General features: G+C 35.5%; 1 protein-coding gene across 5 annotated transcripts in view; it reads right to left on the bottom strand.

The window, feature by feature from the left end:
* The window catches only part of ANOS1 (anosmin 1), a 140083-nt gene that overhangs the window by 8957 nt on the left and 106634 nt on the right, over positions 1 to 24492 (bottom strand). For 3 of the 5 annotated variants that reach the window (XM_068682457.1, XM_068682471.1, XM_068682462.1), the window contains exons 9-13: positions 24023 to 24070; positions 22698 to 22847; positions 6058 to 6152; positions 3162 to 3333; positions 1861 to 2081 (exon numbers count right to left, since the gene is read on the bottom strand). In XM_068682457.1, coding sequence (XP_068538558.1) covers positions 1861 to 2081; positions 3162 to 3333; positions 6058 to 6152; positions 22698 to 22847; positions 24023 to 24070 — 686 coding nt within the window. The remainder of the gene's footprint in view (positions 1 to 1860; positions 2082 to 3161; positions 3334 to 6057; positions 6153 to 22697; positions 22848 to 24022; positions 24071 to 24492) is intronic. The other 2 variants (XM_068682479.1, XM_068682484.1) reach the window with 1 other exon arrangement.

Here is a 24492-nt window from a genome sequence, read left to right on the forward strand (position 1 = left end):
TGACAAATTATTGCATATACTGAGATGGGGCTGCTCTTAAAACATCTTACAAAAGCTGTTCCACCACATGCAACATACATAATGGGTTGGAAAGAGAGAGAAATGCATACATCATGCTTAGACATTCACTCTCTTTCATATGCTCCTGGGACATGTTCACTTCAGCCTAGTTGTGTAAATATTAAATTTTTAACAAGCAGAGATTACCAACAAAAGTGAGTGAATGATCATCACCATGAAATACAATACATTATGGTGGTTTCAGAGTGCAGGTGATACTATTTCAACTCAAACCAGGGTTTTGTGCAAGTTAACCAGGTGCTATGAATGGATACATACATACGGTAATAGATAGTTAAAGAAATCTTCAGGTTTCACAGTAGTGAAACCATAGGAGGAAAAATAAAATAATAATAATAATAATAATAATAATAATAATAATAATAATAATAATAATAATAATAATAATAATAATAGCATAACACAATGACACAAGTTAAAGAAATATTTTTAATTAGACATAACTGAACTAGAAACTTAAAAAGTGAAATAGAAATTCTGTATAAACCATACACCTGGTCCTAAAACAAAAGATGAAAACTGAAGTGAAAAGTAGCATCTCATGGTCTATAACTACTTATTGTGCTAAAGTGGCTGTTTGCATTCAAATGTCTGCGATTGAGTATCCACTTCGAAATAATCCTGCAACGTGGCTTACTGAAGAGACCAAGGCTCTATCTGCAATGTGCTTCCGCTTGGGACTGTAGATTGAGCTTTGAATGAACTAGTCTGGATCCTGCTGAGTCTGTACTACTGTGGAACAAAACAGCTCTGCACACTGCATAGTAGCTTGCCTCATAGTTCTGGAGCATCCACGGTCAACTTTGTTGCTCTGTCTGAGAAAAACATGCTTTCAAACACAGGGGGCATAGCCTTAGGGCAGTCTGCTAGGAATTAAGATAAAATTGTGGGAACCTTGTCTTGGACTTGTGGAAAATGTGTTGAATGCATGATGTGTCCAAGAAAACATTTTATGCATTCTTTTATGAAACAAATGTTGTGAAAAGATTTTCAGGCTGTTCTGCTTGAGACAGTTGCTTTGATCCATGTCCCTGAAGTGCATGGAAAGACTCCCAACATTGTTAGTAGACTTTGGATCAAGGCCAGCTACTTAAGTCCTTTTGTTGACTCTGGTGGATCTGGCAACTGAGTCTGAATGAACTCTGGTGAATCTGGCAAGACAGTCTGAAAGAAGTGCTCTTCACTTGCTTCTGCTAGAGGAACTGAAATAGCAAAGGCCATCTTAAAGCAAATAGGGGGAAGAATTCAAATTAACCGTTGTAATACTTTCAGTAAACAGTGAAATCCAGTATTCCTCAACTTACTTGTCTATTAGACAATAATGCATATTCACAGAGGGGAAAGTGATTTTTACTTCTCTTAGAGCAAAGAGTGACTCAAAGGGAAAAAAAAAATCTGTTAAATCCATCAAATTTATGGACATGGACACCAAATAATTAGTAAAACTACAGTAACCACCAAGCTGAACAGCCTGATCATCAAAAGAAAATAAAAACCATCTATTGCCACACACAGATGATCTTTTCCTCCCTTTAGGCATTTCTCAGATAATGGCTGCTAATTTGACAATTGTGCACATTAAGATGTTTGATGTGCCATCGAGAAGAGTAGCTGTGCTTTGTATTTCCAACAAGGAGGAAAAATTAAAGTACCTCCTGCTCCAACTTGCCCACAGAGTGAGAGAATGCTATGTGTGACATCTGCGTTACCACTAAAAATTAAAAGTATGCCACGTATGCATGCAGTTATGAATGCAATAGAAATTAACAAACAACTTACTGCTGGCAGTATCTGTGACTGCGAAATGATGCTGTTGGGCAAGCTGTTCTGTCGACTTTCTGTGGTTACTTCTGCCCATGTGACTTGAAACCCTGTCATGGGCTGTTGAAGGACTGCCTTAGATATCTTCCAGGAAAAATGACCAGTGATGTTACCTTCCTGAACAATGAAAGACGCAGACAGATTCTCGGGTTTGGCCAACACTTTGGGTAGAACTGGCACTATAAATTTGGAAAGCAGAAAGATAAGCTAAACTTTGAAAGATAATATTCAATAATGTTAATTTTGCAACTCAAGGTCAGACAGAGCTCTCTTTCTAATGTTATCCAGTATCCTTCCAGCTTTCTGCCATTACATTTCAGTTCTAACCAAAGACTATCATTGATATATTCCACTGGTGTTTTGGGCCAAATTCAAACTTCAAATCAAGTTATGTCAGCTACAGATGACAGAAAGGAAAGCCAATGCCACACAAAATTATAAACGTCTCATTCATCATTCGCCATCCTGTGGGTCCTTTGTATTTCAGAATATCTGAGCTGTTTTTCAGTTTTGGGACCACAAGAAAACCCTTAGATATCCATGATGCAGGTAAAAAGTAAAATTTATGCTCTAAAACTGTAGTACAATTTAATAGAGGCACTCCTATTAGGAGGTGAAATGTCTGCAGTTGCCCAGGAAGAAAACTGTAATGCTGGAAACTTTGGCTTCACAAAGCTAAGGCTGACCTGACCTAATGCTGGCTATAGCCCCACTTGAAGTGCATGGCTGGATTAGCTGAGATTAGAGATCTTTTTTAACATCTCCATGATTTTGTGATTTACCATGATCTTTTAGCTATACCTTGAATTGTAGCCACACTCTACCAGGTATGAGCACCTTTATTTGTTATTTAAGAGAAGCATTAACCTAAACTAAATCAAACTGAAAAAGCAGCTTGCATCAGTAGTAAAACATTCAAAAGATGGATCATGCCATCATATTTATGTTTACATCTGTCATTCATCGTTATAGTTAATGTAACTGAGAAACTTCCTCCTTGCACTAAAAACTATGTGATAACAAATGCCATCGTGTTCGTAACCAGTTCACTAAAATTCTTACCTAATTGACAAACAGGAATGTGGCAACTTAAATTTATACTGCTATTTAGTTGATTTTTCACATAAGCATTAATCTTTTTTTTTTTTTTTTTCTTCTGAATCTTTTATATACTATTTTAGAATTTCCTTTAAAGACTTTTCTTGGTGACTGTAAGTACATTTGAAACTATTTGGCAAGTTCTCCAAATCACGTCTTACCTCCTTCAGCTGGACAATTAATGTGCTTGTGGTTTCTTTCTTTAAATGCAGAGCAAGGTGGGGTGACAAAGAAAATACTCTCAGCCTTAAAACGACCTTTAGATTTTGCAGGCAAAACAGTTACTTTATATTTGCATGCAAATGACAGGTCCTTCAGAATCATGTAGTTCTCCTGTAACAGGAAAACAGGAAAAACAAAAAGAGAGCATGATGCAAATAGATCCCTGGGGGGGGTGGGGGGGTAAGGGATGGCAGAAGATGAAAAGCTTTCTCCAATAAAATATTTTCCTGATATGCTTAACACATGCCAACATAGTTTTTACTCAGTCAACAAAGCAAACATTGCATATGTTATGCTTATTTTAAGTAGTAAAATACATTAGCATGGCATTTCAACATGCCTTTCCTTTCTATGCAGTTCCTTCACCATGCTCTATCAAAGCAACTAGCATCTAACATTAAGAACAGTCTCTGACATGATGGCAGTGAGGGTAGCAATGTGAGGATGTAAATGCTAATTGAATTAAATAAATGTAAGAAAGATGAGTTAAGTTGCTGTAAATGACAGGCTTCATCTATATTTAACTTTTTTTAAGTGCATTCAAAGTCGGTGTGGCATTATAGATGCACTTTTTTTTTCCCCTTTAGTACATTAACTACTTCTATCTTATTATCAAGAAGATAAACTCCACAGCTGTTTTAAAGACAGTGACTGAAAAAACTTTACACAAAGTGTAAGTGTCCTTTTAACTTAAAATGTTGTCTAAAGTATATTTGAATATCACAGCCTGAAAGCTTTAGCACAAATCAAATTATGAGGAAAAAAAAAAAAAGTGTTTTTTGTTTGTTCGCTTTATTTATATATATACATTTTTTTTTTTCTGGGAGAATGTCCAATAATACCTTTCTGGCTAAGGTCCCAAGTCTTTCACTGCCTTTTAGATCTTTCTTTCTTTCACTTCAGGATCACTAGTCTCCAAGTTTTTTCTACACAACTCCCTGTTTTTTTGGAAGTGAATCCCAAGCCAAGTTAGTCAAAACTTCTCTTTGAAGGTCATTTCCAATAGGATACAGAGGTTGGGCTCAGAAAGGACTTGATTCTCCATCTTCCACCTGCTGTGAGAGTATTATAACAGGTTTGATTCCTACTTAAACTTTAACTGTATTGTTTTGTTTTGTTTTTTAAGAAAAACAAAACAGACAAACAAAACTGTTCCTTTATTTTATTAATGACTGTAAATTGACTTTTTTTTAAAGATGATAGTAAATTTAGGCAAGATTTCAGGCTATTTCCTGTAGCCAATGTTTCCCATTCACTCATTAAAACAGATACCTGTTCATAATGTGGAGTTTGGGCTGGATTTTAGGAGGCTTCATATGCATCTCAAAGTACACTCTGAGAATAGCAAATGTTCTAATTGCAATGTCCATAAAACCATGGACCAGAAACTAAATGCTCAACACTCAAAGCCTAAGGCCTTTATACATCTTGAACAATTATATTGACTATCAAACCCTTTGTAGCATCAGTGTTCTTCTGAGAGTTTGTAATAAAAATGAGCCCTGAAAAGAAACACACAGTTTCACAAAGTAGATTGAACACATTGCTGTAAAATGACTGATATAAATAAATAAATGAACCAATCCCACAACGTGTTGGCCAGATGTGCGAAGAATCTATCTTGACCTCAGGTGGAACTAAACTTATTAAATATAAACTTTCTCCTATCTTCATGGGCATACCTTGAAATATTGACACTGATTGATCGTAACATTATATTACAATCATTTTTTAATTCACTGCTAATATTTGCTTTGCTAACCCCATGAAGTAATAAATCTTACAAGCTAACAGCTTCTTGCGTGAGAAATTATTTCTTATGATTTACTCTACTTTTACATGCCATTAACTCCATTGAATTGATCTGGTAGTAAAGTTCATGGTAAGAAGTACAGGTGAATTATGTTTTATTCCATTCAACATAACCCACTAAATCAATTGTGATGCACTCATCACAGTATTGTATTTTTCAAATAATGTCTTGCAGATACAATATGATGTCTAGATGATACCAGATTACCAATAATGTAAGTACGAAGAACTGAAACTGTAACATATATTTGATCTGACATCCTTACATGTATCTTTTCTCCTTATCTGATATCTGTGCAACTTTCAGATTTAATTTCTAGTATTTTTCAACTATTGTTCTGTTTTTCTAATTCTATTATTCTCCTCAGGGTTGTGAAACATACCCGCATGTCTAAAAGGAAACCTATCTTATTAATTACTATTATTACTTGTCAGTATTTACACTTTGATAGAGTCTTACAGTTCTAATTATAAATCAAGCCCTGTGTTCTATATGCTGTAGAAATATATAGGTACTTAGCTATAAATTTGTCTGCTCTTGTTTTCTGAATAACACCAACAAAGTATTATGATTTTAGCTTAGCTTGGATTTAAGACAACAACAACAAAACAAACAAACAGACATAAAACAATACTCCAGGTGCATAATTTCTATCTTTTGCATAAGAAGAAAGTAAAAAAGAAGCATTCTTACTTATTCTTACTGATTCTTTACTCAGAGGGTGGTGAAGCACTGGAACAGCTTGCCCAGAGAAACTGTGGATACCCCATCCCTACAGTAATTCAAAACCAGTTTGGTCTTTCAAGACGAGGCCCTGTGCAACCTGATGTATTGGAAGGTATGTCCATGGTGGGGGGGTTAGAACTGGATGGTCTTTAAGGTCCCTTCCAACCCAAGTCATTCTATGATTACTAATATGTGAAATATAGTATGAAACATACTGTGTTATGTTACAGAACTATCCTTTCACTTGCTGTTTAGAAACTATTCAGAGTCAAGCACAAGTCTTAATGGAGACTTACATAAGTCAGCTCAGTTACTTTCCCAAGTCCCTTGGTGTCATTGTGTGCACAGGACTCCAGTAACCAGTGGACTTGGAATTGATTCATGTTGATATCTAAATGGTTCAAAAAAAGAGGAGAAGACATAATTACACTTTCACCATTGAAACTTCTCAATTTTATATATATATATCTATATATATATATACACACACATATATGTGTATATATATGAATATATATAGGAATTTTAAGTATTCTAGAGTTGGTAATTCCTCACTTGTTCATAAGCACACAATAATAAAATGGAGAAAGTATTATACAGTTATGTAATTTAAGCCATATCAGCAAACATGTTGACTTTAAAATAGAGAATTAACATTTTCAGAAATGTAAGCATCTACGTGAGTATTAAAAATAATCTTAATGCTCCCCCTTCTGAATATCTTGTAAATGAACGGAATGACTTTGTGCCAACTGCCCATGACTGTTTATATTGTCAGAGCATTGCAACACTGCTGTGTCTGGCACTACTTGAGAAATCTGTGCCTGGAGGTATGTGAAAATGCCTGCAAAATCCTGAGATTTGTCTTTTCAGAATGTATCATAAGACCTGTTTTGTATCTGCCAAAATAAAATTCTATCTCTGACTCTTAGGAGTAATACCAAAGTCTTGAGTGACAAAACTTACAGCACTATGTTTTCAAACAGAAGCTTTCAAGCAACTTCCAGCTCTTCACTTTTTGAGAGCCCTACAAATAACTATAACCATAATAATTTATAGCTGTTTTTCTCAATACTGATTGCATAAGGAAGAAAACCAAAGAGCAATAAAGACTTAGACAAAAGAAGAAAAACTCAAAGTAAAAAATATTCTTTTTTATTATTATTATTTTTATTTTTTTCTGGATTTAGTTCTCCTCTCAGTACAGAGGATGCAAAATTACGTGTTTGATATTATTAATTAACTTGGTATGACATAGCCACTAATGCCAAGAGCCTGATTGTGGGTTCCAAGAGGGAAAACAAATATCTTTGCTGCCCTTAGGGCTGGTCTGGCATTAGACTGCTATGAGCAAGTTGGATGCAGAAGGGAAGGATTATAAATTAAAGAGAAAATAATTAGTGTCTGAAACTAGCTAAAATAGTATTCTAGTGAAAAAGACTGATGAGAAACCTCCTTGAAATAGATTTTTGCAGCACTTGTCTTCATAACACGTATGTTAATTATTTGTGTGTTTTCTTCAGAATTCCAAATGCTCTCAAAAAGAAATGTATAAAGAAATAAATTGTTGCCTTGTGATTATTCCCTCTCACTCAGAAACAAATAAATAACTGGATGTGCTTTCACTTGCCTCTTGGTTGCTGGGCTTTTCCCATTTGATATGCCTCTTGGATGAAGACACAATCACAGTGCACTTGGAAGTAGGTTTCATCTGATTTTATCTATTCCAGTTAACTCAATTATTGCCTATCACCTGCTTGTACCCCTCTCCTGGGATCTGAAAGTGTTGTGTGCTATTTTAATCTGACTATATTAACAATGTGCAGCCTGTGCCAAATGACCATAGCGACTGCAATGATGAAATCTCTTATTGATTGCATATTATCTGATAATTAGAACTTATCATTTAAACTATCTGTATGTAAGGTAGACTGCTCTTTGTAAAGCTACAAAATACCAAGAATCAAGAGTTTACATCAACTCAGCACACAGATATATCAGTCCAGAGGTTCACTATGCCTTTTTCCAGAAATGTAATTAAATCAGTTGTCATCCAAAATATTTGGTATTTTCAGCTTTTGGCACTGCAGAAAGCTGTTTGGATTCTATTGTAGCTCCACATCTATTTATTTTGTGAGCTTTTCAGCAGCTTCTTCTCTCTCACAGTTCTTGCCTTCCTTCCTAATTCGCCTCTTGTGCATTAGCAAACCCTTAGTCACTCATTCATAAACAGCTGTGGTTCCAAATAACTTATCTATTTGAGCTAGAAAATCAGGAAGAGGTTCAAAAAACTTTTTATGTCACTCTTGCTTCTCCTATTAACTTGAGACTGTAAATATAGAATTAATGTTTTTAATAATGTTTTTAATAACCACAATTTCATATTTTTATATTTAAACAAAACGAACAAAGGAATCCTGGTATTCTTATAGCAACCTATATTGAAAAACAAACAAACAAACAAACAAGATTTTCTTTATTTTGAGTCAATACATAACTAAAGTTATTTCAGAAAGGGTTTTGCATGCATATTCTTCATGAAGCTTGAGTAATATGGGTAATTGCAAAACTGAAACATAACAGAAAAATAGGTCCCATTTGAGACAGAAACTTTTCCAAAACTCAGGAAAAGTTGGACATTTTTTAATTAAATACAACTAGAGGCATGAAGAACTCAAACTGTATATATATGAATGAAGTATGCACATTAAATGACAAGAATGCTTTAGAAATTCTTTTTTTCTTAATTTTTTTTTTTTAATTAGAATGATGCAAGATGTATGGAATGATCTAAAAAGCCACACAAGAGACTTCAATTAGAAAAAAAAATATTAAAAAAAAAAAAAAGGAAAAAAAAAGAATAAAAAAGAAAAGAAAGAAAGATGAAAATACACATTTTTTTTCCCAGAACTGCTTATAAAGTTTATGGCTCTAGAGTTTAGTATTTATGCAACTCATTCTGTGTTTACAGCACATGAAAAAGTAAAGCTTATACTAGCCTTCTTTTCTCCTTCCATTGAGATCACCAATGTAACTTTATTAAGATTTTTCTTTTCAGCTGTCCATTGGAACTCAGCAACAGGTACTGGACAAACAGTTCAAGCTGCATCCTAGTTGAATGTCAGTCACTATCTCCAAAGCTAATGGTTGTGCATTAAGTCCAGATGAAGTCAATACACTGTAATCCACAGCCGTAACTTCTTCCGAAAAGTCATTTGAGTAGTTAATATTTACAGAATATCCAGTATCTACTGGGACTGATTTCTGGCAGTTTTATCACAAAGCTCTGCTAACCGTTCTAAAATGGGAACATATCACTGCAAAGAAATGGCAAAATCCTTCATTTCAGTTCTCAGATATTTCACATTTTTCTCTTATATAACACATTCTAAAACCTTTTTTTTTTCTTTCTTTCTTTTTTTTTTTTTTTTAATATAAAATCCATCTCCTCTTAATAGTTAGGAGTTTTCTTGATTCTTCCAATTGGAAGTCTTTAGAAAGTTTGGTAACTCCCTTGTTCTTCTGATTAGAAAGCATGCCATTTAACACTAAAAAGACTCATCCACCAAGCACAAATTGTGAGCAATCATCTTTCCCAGAACTGAAAATATTTGCATAGAAACATGTGACTTGAAGGACTTTTAAGCATCTCTAAGCTTGTGAAGTTAGTCAATAGAATAGTCACTTAAGTAAGAACTCCTTAAAGAACTTTTTTACTGCAAGCAGAGTACTCAAACAATTACTTCTGTTCTTTTGTTTGTACTTTTGTTTGTACTTTTGTTCAATTATTTCTTTACAACAACAAAAAAAAAGGCAAACCATAAAAATATTTTACGTAAGTCACTTCAAGAAATCACCTAAAGTTACTGACATGGACATGATCTTTAGCTGCCCAAGCCAAAGAGTTCTTGATGTTTCAGACAATTGCACAGAACTAACGCTTCCGAAGAAATTAATAGCTAATGTTAATTATTTTTGCTATGATTTTTAAGGTAAATTTTCTGAAGTATAAAATGAGTTCCTAAACTAATAAAAACATTCCTATACGGGCATCACATGAGCATGTTCTTAAAATTCCACAAATGCTTAGCTCTTTTCCTTCTAACTTTGTTGAACAGACATCTCATATCTCTAACTAGAAATGTAGTGATCTGGGCTTGCTCTAAAGGATGTTGAAAAGATGTCTGTTTTGATTCCCTCCCTCTTATGTTCCAACTAAAAACAGCCTTTATTTTCAAATGAATACACAAAGCTTTCACTGTATTTATGAAGATGTTCTTTGCCAAATTTACCTTCTTTCTCCCCCTCTGTAAACTAAACTCTTCTGTTCCATTCTAATAAAAATTAATATATTTTTATTAATTAATATATGTTTGAGGAAAGTGCACATTTATTATGTATCTTTAAAAAAAAATGTTAAAGCATCTCAAAATGTTATTAATGTCAATGAATTACAAGTCAATTAATAACAAGTACCTCAGTTTGACACTTTGAAAAGTACTGGTTTCTATGCACAATTTAAACACTGTGTATCGAAAATTTGCTAAAAGTACTGCAACATATTCTGCATGACAGTTAATAGGAATGCCCTTGGCCTACATTTTATGTCTGCTAGATCTCATAATCTCCAGACATCACCTGAAGCTTTGAGATTCACTTAGAAAAATCACCCATCACAATGCCAGGTAATCCTGCAATTTTTCACAGCTGGATTTTCTGGTTTAAATGATTCTACATTTTCTGGAAAATACATTTCTGAAAAATAAACCAAATAAAATAAGTAATGTCTATTGCTCTTCTTTGCCAACACTTTCCACATATTTATCTTGCTATACATTTCCAGTAATGCCAGCGGTGTGAATAATTTCATCTAATGTGGTTTCTTTTTTCTGCCATGTTACTACAGACAGCTCCTTTCTTTGCCTCAAATACTTTTTTTCCACGTTGTATTTACTGCTCCTGAAGGGTGCCAACTTGACAGAAGGTTGCCAACTTGACAATCAAGAGGAGCTGAAGTCTGCTTTGTAGATAGAGAATCAGCATAAGCATAGGCAGAAGCAGCACTGAAGTTTGTTCATGCAGCCCAGCAACATCAATATCACAGCAACCTACTACCACTCCAGGAGACTAGGTACAAACATTTAAGAGGCATGTATTTCTTTGTATTCCTTTAATCTACAGCAAGTAAATTGCATCAGATTGTTTTGGGTACTGGGGTTAGCTGGGTTGCTGGTTGGCTGGAAGTCTTTAGGCAAAGCACTTCTTACCTCCCTACCTCTGCTCCATGCCTGTCAAGTGGTGATAATGGTAACAGTCTCTGCTGTAGAAGCGTTTCAGCCCTATAGTTTTATATTATTCTGTTTGATGGATGGCTGTTGAATGACGTGTGCCTGCAATTTGGTATAAAAATGCTAATTAATGCCAGCTGTGACAGTATTACTGTGTGGGCAACCAAATCACAGAAACTTACTAGAAAGAAAAATCAAATGGGATTTGATGGAAAACAACATTTCAAAGCAGACTTGTTCAACAACAGCAGCTCAAATGAAGGCTTAATCGGAAGAAAAGTGTTTGGCATTGGTAAACACACTAACATTGTCTTGGTTTCAGCTGGGATAATTCTTTACTTCGTAACTAGTATGGCACTGTGTTTTGGACTTGGAATGAGAACAATGCTGATAACACACCAATCTTTTAGATGTTGCAGAGCAGCGTTTACACAGAGCCAAGGACTTTTCAGTCTGCTTTCTGCCCTGCCCTTTCAGGGCTTTCTGCCCTGCCAGAAAGAAGGGTGGGGGTGCACAAGGAGCTAGGGGGACACAGCCAGGACAGCTGATCTAGGCTGGCCAAAGGGATGTCCCACACCACATGGCATCATGTGGAACAATAAAACTGGGGGGGTTGTCTGAGGTGGGTGCCACTGGTCAAGGACGGGTTGGGCTTTGGTCAGCGGATGATGATCAATTTCATTGTGCCTCACTTTGTATATTCTTTTATCATTATTATTATTATTATTTTCCCTTCTTTTTCTGCCTTATTAAACTGTCTTTATCTCAACCTGTGAGTTTTTTGCCCTTTTCTTCCAATTCTCTCCCCCATGCCACTGTGGCATGGAGTTAGTGAATGAATGGTTGTGAAATGCTTAGCTGTCTGTTGGGCCAAACCACAACATCTATTGCTGGAAAGCAACAGGATTTGAAATAACTAATAAGCAGTATCTAATAGGTTTCCCCATTAGAATTAAATATGCTGGAAGGAAGGGAGGAAGGGAGGAAGGGAGGAAGGGAGGAAGGGAGGGAGGGAGGATTTAAACATAGATTTAAAAGCTTTACCTGGCAGCACAAAAATATTAATTCAATAAAAATAGCATACATTCAAAAGTATTCCTGTAAATAAATGGTGTTTTGTTGTGTATTTCTTGTCATTACTTCAGGAAACTGACCCAATTCCCCACTCCCACCCCCAATTATAATTAACCTATTAACTGCATGTGCAAAATGGCTGTTATCAAAGTTTGGAAGACAATTTGCCATATGAAAACCTGCTACCTTCATTCCAACCTAACCTTCCTTCAAACAGAATGCCATAAACAGACTGTGGTTTCTGTGAAGCTATTCAGTAAGAAAATTACTGAAGGAATTCGTTTTGCATGTAGCTAAGCCCATGGATCTATTATATATTGCTAAAGCTGATGCTTCGTACACCAAAACTGCAATGGTTACTTGTGACTGGCCACATGTTTTTTGTTTCTTTTCTCTTACTGCAGGGTTGATCTTACCAGCTTCTGAGCACTCTGGCCCTGATTCAACAAAGCACTTAAGCATAGTAACAGTTGTGTTGACTTCAATAGTTAAGAGTAGCTAATGGATAAGGCCAGAAAGTTTAGTATCCAACAAGATCAAGACATTAATGACCATACAAACTATGGTCAAAATATGGTCTTGAACATGTCTTTAATTGTTTTAGATTAATAGAAAGAAGGAGATATAGCAACATTAAGTAGTTTCCTTTCTGGATTGCATGCCTTGCAGCATTACTGCTCTAAAAATTGACTATAGCAAGTTTAATCAGACTGGGTAAAGATTTTATATTTAATATTATAGCCCTGGGCAGAGTCAGCTCAGGGCGCATGAAGCATGTCTCAATATCGACCAGCTTGATTATTTCTAGGGCAAAGTTATAGCAGAAGCTTTGCATAAATACTTTGTCAAATAATATACCACCCAGGACAAAAATATTTATTTTGTATTAAATAGTGTAGCTCTGCTATGGTAAATGGTAAATAGCGAAATAGTAAATGGTGAAATTTATGTATTATATAAAGAAAAATATTTTATCATCTCTGAAATGCCTGAAGCTGTGTACAGGTCAAAGACTTCTTGAAGAAATAGGAATAGGTTGTTCCTGCCCTATAGTTTCTCAGTATGCAACCCCTGATGCACCTTTGCAGGTGTGGATATAATACAGTACAACACTGCTTCTAAGCCACCATTCTCACACAAGCATGAATGGCAGCATAATTTTCCCATATTTCCACACCAAGAACTATTATGCCAATATTTGAGATAGAATATTATGAATTGTCTTCTGCTCTCTCAGCCCTCCATTCATCTGTTTATCAGGCCACCATTCTCCATGGAAATACAAAATTATAAAATTCACCAGCTTTCATAAACAGATTTTCTGATAAAAACCAATTGCTGGAAAGGTCCTGAAAAAATATGTAGGAAAGGCATAAATTTGGAAAAAAATCAACTGAATAAATGAAGCACTGTTATTTACTACTAGATGCTTCACTTTTGAAGACATGATTAGTATAAAGTGATCCACTTGGTAATTATTACTCTCGACAGTGTCATGCTGTAATAACAGTATGACTGAGAAATGGTTTGAGAGAGAGTACTTCAGTGTACAGCAGAGAAGCAAAATATGATCTCAGCAATATTTGATCATAACAGTTATTTCTTCAATATTGGTTTACAAGCTATTCTATTCCTCTATGAGTCATGGAGTTTCTCATCAACATTTGAAATTTGAGGCTAATGACAGGACAAGAAAAAATGTTGGAATAGTAAGTTTATTTTTTATATTTTATATTTTATTTTTATATTTTATATTTTACCTATGCTACTTAAGTGAGCTGCCAGTCTTAGGATAGGTAGGTCAACACAATGTATCACAGAATCATCTAGGTTGGAAGAGACCAACCTAATGTGTTTTCCCCTGTAAAAAACTATGATGTTGATGTGCTCTGTCTCTGGAATTTTAGCCAAGTTTTCTTAGAAGACTAAAACGAAAACTACTCTGGCACTTTAGCTGCCTGTGTATTGATTCACCCAGTGGTAGAAAAAAAATCAAAAATGCCAAATGTTTGGTTATGAAATGCATGGTGTTCATGACACCTGAGAACAATAACTTTTTAATGATCACCTATTCAAGCAGTATGATTAAAATAAACACCAACCCCCTCAGCTGATATTTAAACTACATTCAATAAACAGTTCTTAACAAGGCAAATGATATTGTTTCCAACTTTTACATGGAACATGAGCAGCATTGTTTAAATTGCAAATATTCCGTTTCTCACATTATTCAATTTAAAACAAACATTCTTTCTACAGAACACACTCTTTGCATAACACAACAATAATCCTTTCCAAAAATTATATTAAAATTAATATATAATTTAAGGGTGGGTCTGAGCCACAGTGTTTGTTTCCATATCTAGGTTTACGATTTAAAGGTTCAAGGTTTAAGGATATTTGTATTAAAGGATTTAAGTCTGGAATCACCTCTAAACCAGATTATCTCTACTGCCACTCCCTTTCCCACACACGACATCCTATATAAAGTTACTTCAACAGTATTTCTTTCTGGTTTTCTATTACAGGGAAATTTGCCTTGTGTAAACTCCAAGTCTTGTAACAGCTGCTTGTATCCTGAATAGAAGCACCATACAAACCTTCAAATATATTTAAGCATACAAAAATAGAATTTAATGAAAAAAATATATATATATAAACAAGTCCAAGGCTCGTTATGAGCATTCTGTCACTAAGGTTAGCCTTCTGTGTAACATTGTCAAATTTTGACCTTAATGTAAGTGGGGAGGCTATAGTGAGAGTAGGGAATCTGGGAATTCTTCCCATTTCCAGAGTCCAGGTATACAGCCAACTTAACTACTCAGTGGGAGAAGATGCAGAGATGCACCTGCTACTCCCTTCTCTTTCATACCGCATGGACAGAAAAAAATTGACAGTACACGTACATGTACAATGCATGCAAAATGCTCCAACAAGTTCTTAAACTGGCCATTCATGGTGTGCATCATGGCATGCCACACCAGGAACTCAGGTATGCTGAGAGCACTTACAGATGGTTATTACACCACAGTTGATGAAAGGTATCCTGATAACCTGCAGTACCTCAGGATCTTTTAATTCACAGTAGGAATGGTAGGATTGCTTCACGTATGATTGTGTAAGGATGTAAGGCAAAGCTTTTACTGGAAATGACCTAGTAATACAGTTTGGGGATACTGCTTTTGAAAATATATTTTTCAGTTATTAAGGTTAAGAGTAAAAAGTGGACTTCTTTCAACCTCCTAAATCAAAATGAATATATTTTCACAATTACTTATAAGCGTTCTGGAGTGAGGGCTTGTGAACAGCACACACTATGTAAATTTTAAAATGACACAATGTGTGAATTAACCAGACAACGTGTTAGAACTAGTTTAGCGAATATTTTTGGTGTAAGTAGTCCAGTACAGCCACAGTCTGTCTTCAGCAGACATCAGTGGTGATCTGCTAAGCAAAATCAGCCTTCTGTGCTGCTTTTGCTCTGGTACTACAGTAGGTAGTTCTGATTTGGCTTCTCTTATTTGATTTCCTGGCAGGCTTTGAAAAATTTCCAATTACATTCCTGTGACTAATCATTGGAGAAACTTGCCTTTAAATCTCTCAAATCAAGACCTTTAACCACCTACCCTGTAAGGTATGGAGGTTTGGAAGCAAGTAAAAGGCAGTCATTTGAGGTTTTCTCTTGTGTCTGTGGAAACATGAAGAAAGGCAGTAAACTGTGATATTAAAAAGCCTCCCCAACATTGTCTCATTTCCAGTGGAGATGCCCCTGAGACTGCTGCTATTGTAAATGTGATCTTAAAGTTGCATACTATTTGAGAAGTTGCACATTTATCTGCTTCACTAATTCTATTATTTGTTGATTTTTTGTGACTCCTACCAGCAACATTTTAAGTACTGTTGGCTCTTCACATTTAGACATAAACCAAATGCAAACCATATAGTTCAAGCCCTGTAGTCAGTTCATAAAGTATAATGTAAATGTAAGTGCTCCTGCTTTCACTCTCTTCTAGGAGGCAAAAAGAAAGAGATTTTAAAAATCAGCAGTGAGATAACAAAAAGTTTATTCCTGGAATTAGATTAGGCCTATGTGAGGCAAAGTTAAGAAGGAGTACGAAACACAGAAGAATACTTCTGACAGGCTATTCTTTTAACTCTGGAACAACTCCCCACTACAGTTATAGCTGATAGCATTACAGAATCACAGAATCATCTAGGTTAGAAGAGACCTCCAAGATCGTAAATTCTGACCTAACACTAACAAGTCCTCCGCTAAACCATATCACTAAGCTCTAATCTAAACGTCTTTTAAAGACCTCCAGGGATGGTGACTCAACCACTTCCCTGGGCAGCCCATTCCAATGCCTAACAACCCTTTCATAAAGAAGTTCTTCCTAATACCCAATGTAAACCTCCCCTGGCACAACTTCAGCCCATTCCCCCTCGTCCTGTCACCAGGCACGTGGGAGAACAGGCCAGCCCCCACCTCACTACAGCCTCCTTTAAGGTACCTGTAGAGTGCTGTAAGGTCGCCCCTGAGCCTCCTCTTCTCCAGGCAACAACCCCAGCTCCTTCAGCCGCTCCTTGTAAGACTTGTTCTCCAGACCCCTCACCAGCTTTGTTGTCCTTCACTGGACTCGTTCGAGCACCTCCATGTCCTTCTTGTAGTGAGGAGCCCAAAACTGAACACAGTACTCAAGGTGTGGCCTCACCAGAACTGAGTACAGGGGGACAATCACTTCCCTAGATCTGCTGGCCACACTACCTCTTATGCAAGCCAGGATGCTGTTGGCCTTCTTGGCCACCTGAGCACACTGCTGGCTCATATTCAGTCGACTATCAACCAATACTCCTTTCTAACCACTCATCTCCCAGCCTGTAGTGTTGCTTGTTGTTGTTGTGCCCCAATTGCAGGATCTGGCATTTGGACTTGTTGAACCTCATATGGTCCAGCCTCACCAGAAAGAATGCTGGGGAAGCCCATACGATACAGGTATCTGAATCAGCTTTAGCACATGTGGGAAAGTAAAATTATGCAATGTCTCCTGGTGAATTTCTGAACAGTTGATCTAGTCAAAGATTGCTGTGCTTGGGGCCAACTTTACCAATTAAATCCCTAAGTACCATTGAACATTATGTATACTCCCACAATCAACCTCTGCTGAGCCAATATATTTGCATGGAAACACAAGATAAATACATTGCTGTGTACGTCACTATAATTAACAGTAAGATCTTCTTTTTGAAAGAACCATCTGCACTACAGTGATACCTTCAAGTACAAATATTTTACTGCTTAAATATCTATGATTAGGAGATGGCCAGCTGTTCAAACACTGATCTTGCAAAGCAACGGTTAGTACCAAACTAAGTAATTCCTTAGTGTCAAGAAACTACTATTGAATTATTTAAAATAACAACTAGAAACTCCAACTGTCGTTGAAGAGTTTCATTAATTTCAATGGTATTAGTTGCGTGAGAAAGGACCACAGGATAATGTTGGGAAAGCTTTCAATTATTTTAAAACCTGCCATATGAAATACCTTATTGCAAGCAGTGAGCACATACAGTCACTTCATTTATCTCCCTGAACTAAGTGAAAGTTAATTTTGTTTTCCTAAGATCTGGTTTTAAAAGCATTTGTGGCAGCTTTCTATTTGCTTTGCCTTGCCTTGCATTTTATTCTTCCCTGTAATTTAATTCATTATTCTCGTTTGGTTGATTTATCAGACAATGGAGGATTCTTTGCCTCTCCCTGTTTTAAGTGTTCTTTTTTTTTTTCTGCTTTAGCATTTACCAGAACAAAGAAAGAAGCCTGAAGCCAAGTCTTAATGCATTTTAAATATTTGTCTTTTTTAGCAAAACAAGGGGCATATATATTGATTTTAAATATCTAGAAGTACTTTAAAAGTTTTATTTAAACAGGGGGACATAAATGCACATAGACTTCATTAAAAGACAAGTGAAGGAACCTAAAGCTTTACTTGAACAAAGACAGTTACCTTATACTCAAATAACAAGCACTGAGAAAATGGTAGGAAAGACAGTGTGCTGGGTTAGAAAATATTATTGTAATATGTTGAAAAGAATCATACTAAATTACATTCTAATATTTTCACGTATGGGAGTTACTGCAGCAAGTGATGAGAATTGCAGAAGTAACCTCATAAAGAATAAAGTGTTTTTTTTTGTTTGTTTGTTTGTTTTTTCTCCTCCAGTTTATAAGATATATCTTATTTTTACATCATAAATATACGCAACTTTGCAACAACTTAAAGACTTCTCAGCTGAGGTCCAAATCCTCAGCTCTCTAAGTTGCCAAACCACTGTGGAACAGAGTAAATATGAAATTATTTTTGCACTTGCAGACTTGATTAATGCAGAAGATACTGAGGATCTTAATAATTAAGTAGCTAATTCTTTTAAGTAGGTGTTTCAGAGTGCATCGATTCTTGGTAACAGATGGTACTTTGTGAATCCAGCACCAAGGAGTTAAACATGAGCTGTTTAAGTTGGTTCCACTACTTGACATAAATAGCACATAATTTCTAATTTCACACAGTCAAGATGGCCAAAAAATCTGGCCACAAGCAAGTTCCTCTTTTCATTTACAAAAGCAGAATTCATGCTGCTTAAGGAATGTACCATGTTTCTCTAATCCCAGGCCTAAATCAGAGGCAACAAGTGAAAGACACTTTCTTCTTTCAGAAAGAAGCCATTGTATTCATATAATTACAATACACTTTTGTGATGACTGTCTGGCAAAATTATGTGCATTTGCTAAGCACCTTGTACTGCTTGAAGTGTGCAGTTACTCTTACTAGCATACCTCCTGATGAAAAGATATTATTGCTATCATACTGAAGCATTCAAGCTGATTATTTCCAAGTTGTGTTTTTTGTTTGTTTGTTTGCTTGCTTACTTGTTTTTAATGTAAAGTATAGAACCTACATTCCATTCATGCCTCATGCTTACTGAAGCTAATGGGACTTAAGAAATGACACTTGAAGAACTGGCCTAGATAGGTCTTTCCAGCTAACAAACTGTGGCACATTATGATATATAAATATGGAAATAGGATCTTCCACTTAGACTTTAACTCAACCACTGTATTCAGTTCTGAGTACTGATAAGCAATTATTTTACTGCATAATAAAGCTACTTTGGTAATAGTTTGCAACATCCCCTCTATTTCATGATATCAGTCAGATTAATTCTATTCAGAGGGACATAAAAACAAGAGTTTCAGCCTTGATGTCATCATTGTGTTCTCTCACTGGCTTACTAGAGGCACATCTGCAAATGACACCGAGGAATACAACTTCTTTGTAGTAATGGCAGAACTACCTTTGAATGTCAAGAGACACGACCATGCCTTCTGGAGATCTGAAGGAGCACTGCAATAAACTGTTAGGTGGCTTCTGCAGCCTGGTATTCATAAAGGACAAATTCCCTGTCATTCAGAAAACCATAACAACATCTGTTATAGGGCCTCACAAATAGGGCTGAACAACTTGATTTAACTTCAAAGTTCGTTCTACTTTGAGCAGATGGTTGGACCAGATGACCTCCAGAGGTCCCTTCCAACCCAAATTATTCCATGATTATATTCTGTCCTTTTTTAGACAGAGCAAAATGCTTTAAATTCAAAACAATTTCGAACTTAGCAAATGGAACAATGAAAATAAAGAAATAATACAAAACAACCTTAGTATTGTATTTTCTAAGTGGTATGAGACAGCAGTGTACCCACATAGGTCTTTCCTTCTGATTTTTTTCTGTAATTTGTGATGCACTCTGATGTTAACAAGCAGTACAAAACTCTTCTGTAGAGCCATCTTGATTTTGGACAGAATTTCATAAAAATACATATTCTTAAGTCTAACAACAATGAGCAGTTATTACTATAGAAAATTAGTTGACATTGCTCTTACAAAGTGAAACCCTTCTGTTTTAGTAATTGTTAAGTTTTTGTTACAGTTAAAAGACACTTTATACCAATCTATCAAACTGATTTAAATATCTTGATCTTAAAGAACTCCAAAATCTAAACAACATATTTATACCTTCACCACTGCAACCATCTCTGGTTAGTACCACGAAGTCTATTGCATAAAGTACTAAAAACCTTGAAAAACAAATTAGACGAAGCAGATGGCTATAAACAGTTGAAATCTTACTGAACTTACAAATGTCAAAAATATTCAAGCTTCAGTCTTGTATTTCTTGAATTATTTCTTATGTTAGAGCTCAACATTATCAATCTACATATTTCATATAGTTTCATGATATTTTATTAATTGCTGTTTATTTAAAAGTCATACATCCTAATTTAGGACTACACAATGGCTGCATTTTTGGAAGAAAAAAAAAAAAGGGACACAAAACGATCATCAAGTCCAACTCCTCGCTCCACACAGGAGCACCTAAAAATTAAAGCATGTTTCTAAGAGCATTGTCCAAATGCTTCTTGAACTCTGTCAGGCTTTGTGCCATGGCCACTATCCTGGGGATCCTGTTCTAGTGCCCAATCTCTTTTGTAGCAAACTACAAAATAATGAGAACAGTAAAGCAATCAGTAGGGACTCCTGCTTTCATCAGTCATGTAGAAGACAGAGGTCAGTTTCTTGTCAGGAAGGATTTGAACTTTTATTGTCTGTCTGCAATGAAAATAACCTAGACATGAGGCTGTAGAGTAGGCTGAGGTAAATTATCTGTATTCCCTATTATAGTTGCTGCATTCTTATACCTCCTACAAATCCTTAAAGATGACTTGAAACAGTACAGTTCATAAAAGAGAAAAAAATGTGGTACAGTTCCAAACTCAGTTGGCTCCAGTAACTGCTGTCTTTCATAATGACAAGACACAGCTAATATGTTCCTCCTGCTGTGTTCACAAGCACAGTGAAAAAAATCTTGCTCCTGCAGTACATTGTCATTAGTAAATTTGCAATAGGTACCTCATCCATGCACTACCTAATCTCTAAACTCCTATAAGAGCTCATAGAAGCTGCTAGCTTCTCAGGAGGAGGTAACTGGCTATATTTCAGTTCCACATGAGACAAAGGCTCCTGATGAGTTACTGCATATGGTGTCACTCAGAATAAACATATTTTTGTTAAAAAAAAAAAAAAAGCAACAAACTTCCATATTCTGTCCCTCTCACATACCTTTGCTATCACAGCTCATTACATAAGAAAAATGAAGATATCTTCTATTGGCTGAGGCATAAACCTAAACACTCAAAAGCACGTGACAGCTTACTTCCACCACATGACAAAAATGGATGTCTCGATGTCCCCCTGATATAATTGAAGGTACACAGATTCATACAAAAATCTATACGGTCAGCAGCTATGACTAGCCCATCTCTTGAATGCAAGTAAAAGTGACAGCAAGCAAATCCATGTCATTTCTAAAAGATGAGTGCTGTATCTGTCTTTGATGATCACCAGTAGTGGAGATTCTGCCGGTTTCAAAACCATTTATTTTAAAACGATAAAATATTTCTTAACTGGTCATGAAAACTACTATACATGTAAGGTGAGTTTTACTAGAGGTGGTGGCACTTTGGTCATATGATGTACCACCTTCCTTCTGGAAACAGGCTAGAGGGAGAAGAGCCACAACTGGAAGAGTTACTTCACAAGGATGAATATTTTTCAACTGTGAGTTGACCCTCCCATCTGTGGGACTGTGGGAGACATAATATCCCCATCTTTGAATCTTGTCTTTTTTTTTTTTTTTTAATTCAAACGGCTCAGAATTGAACCTAAGTTCCCAGAGAGAAGTAGAGAAGTGAGGCATTTCCAGGCCTTCTACAAACAAGTTGTCTGGTCTGAACTGGTCATCTAAGGCACCCTTTGTACTGAGAAAGGAACATAGGCAATTCTAGAGCATGATTTAGCAGTTGTGTGGGATGAGTTACCTCAGAAGTCATGTTTTTCTGACTACAGAAGCAGCTCAACAACTAGTTGACAACTCACTTACAGAAGGTTAAATTTTAAGGTGACCAATCCAAAGCTCAGAATATATAAACTCACTTTTGATAACCAAAATAATATTATTATGTAAACTTACCATTAATTATTAAAAATGCCTCAATTTTTATTTAAGCTTAAAATTATCTTGCCTTTCCATAAAGTTACACTAAAATGAAATTTTAATGGGGAAAACTAAAAACAAAACAAAACAAAAAACAAACAAACAAACAAACAAAAAAAACACCTTAAAAAGTGTATGTAGTTGGTCTGAGCTGAAGCTTGCAGATTTAATGGAGGAATAAATATATGACTTGACAGAATGTGAGAGAAGTAGACATTTAAACAGGTAAGCAGTTTTTAAGAAGCAAATGATACCTCTCATAATCCACACCACCCAGTGTGACATACTCTTACTGTGATATGGAGTAACTGAATGGCCTTTCTCCAATCAGTGTGATGCTGCATAACCTATGGAGGATGGGTGTTGGATTTGACTTTGAATGATTGTATATTATAGCAATGTTCTGCAACTCCGAGACACTTTATGAGACTTCTTCCTTAGAAAAACAGTGAAACAAAAATTGGACAAACCTGTTCTCTTCCAATAAACTTTAACCTGAAGTTGATTGTCCTGATAGAAAGGAGCTCCAATTTTAAGAAAACGAGTTGTTTTCCTTCTTTGAAATGTTGGGTAAGGATCTACCAGTCCTTTCTGGGGTTTCCCAGCATGTGTCTGCTCATCTGCAGTACATTAAAAAAAAATTAAGAAATTATTTATTTTAATACAGTGACGTCTAATGACCATATTAACAACGTTCAAATTCAGAGAAAAAAAAAATCTTATTTCAATATCTTACCTAAGCAAAATTATTATAACTTTGAAGAGTAAAGTTCATAATGGTTGAAAAATATATAATTTGTTTGAAATTCCGTAAAGATATTTTAGAGAGAAAAAAAGGTAAAGATATTTTAATATGAAAACGCTCTCTAACTTTTTAAAGGAATCATAAGTAAAGGAAGCAAATTTATAGCCCCAGGAACAAAAAATGTTAACACTGTGACTTTTTAAACAAGCATGGTATCTAGCTGTACTTCTGTATAATCATTCATGGTCTTTATATTTGCACAGTATTTGAATATACACAAAACCTGAGGATGGGATTGAGTGTAACCCACAGAGGCTACATGTGGTTATTACATCAAAGTAAATACAGTCCTTTGGTATGCTATATGAGAACACTATGGTCAGATTAAAGATCTTTCTTGCCCACTTTCCTGTCTCCAACAGTGAACAGTGAATGCTTAGGAAAACATTGTAAGAGCAGAATGAACTTTGAGCTATTCCCTCTGTGTATGTGCCTAGCTTCCAACAAGCAATGGTAACACGAAGTCCTTCATCAAGTATTTCATCTAGCAACAGTTTGTGAACATATAGCAGGATTGTCAGTATTTAGAATAATTGAGTATTCCTAGATATTTTCAATTTAAGAGTTGATAGTGCTGATTCAAACTACATTTAATTATACACTTTCAGATGTATCAATTTTCAATTTTCAGATTTATCAATTCTGATTGATCAATTTTCAGATGTATCAATTCTGATTGAGGACAGTATTTGCATGAGATTAACAAAAAAAAAACAACTGTATTTAATTCTATACTACACTTCAACAAAAACCAGAGATTCTGATGATTAGGAAGTTGTGAATTATTAACTACATACTTGAGAGAAAAAGGGGAAGACTCAAGTTTCAACAATAATTGTGAATAATATGTAAGCTTGAATATTTTGCCCAATATATAGCTTCAGCTAAAACCCTAACTGTTTTCTTGAAAAAATACATTTTTTCAATCCTTTTTTTAGTCTGATATATTTTTACATTTTCTTTGCCTCTTTTAAATCAGTGCAAACCTACCAAATGTATGAAAGTTCTTTCTCAAGGTAACCATAGCGTTTATGTTATCTGAAAGAAAATCACAAAGTGATAGAGTAAAATAAAAACTTGAATCTATTAGGTATATATCAATTTAAAGAATTTTAATTTTATTAAATTTATACTTTGCTGTTCTCTCTCTACTGCACTTCCATATATATGTGTGTGTATAAATATATATACACATACACTGCATATACTGATCAAGAGAGAAAATTTTGCAGCTTTTCCCAGAAGTGAAGCATATATGTGAGACAACATACATGTATATGTGTGGGGATAACACCAGAGGGCCAGGGGCAAAGCTCACAGAGGTCTGTAGGATTAAATTACTTCAGTGGGTTATGGACTGATTCTATTCTGATGACATAGACACCTAAAAAAGACCTTAATTCCTCAGAGAGTTGAGTAGCTGACAGTGGAACTTCAGCAAAATTGGAACAGTGCTCCTG

The sequence above is a fragment of the Anas acuta genome, chromosome 1 (assembly GCF_963932015.1).
Source record: "Anas acuta chromosome 1, bAnaAcu1.1, whole genome shotgun sequence".
NCBI classification, from domain to species: domain Eukaryota; kingdom Metazoa; phylum Chordata; class Aves; order Anseriformes; family Anatidae; genus Anas; species Anas acuta.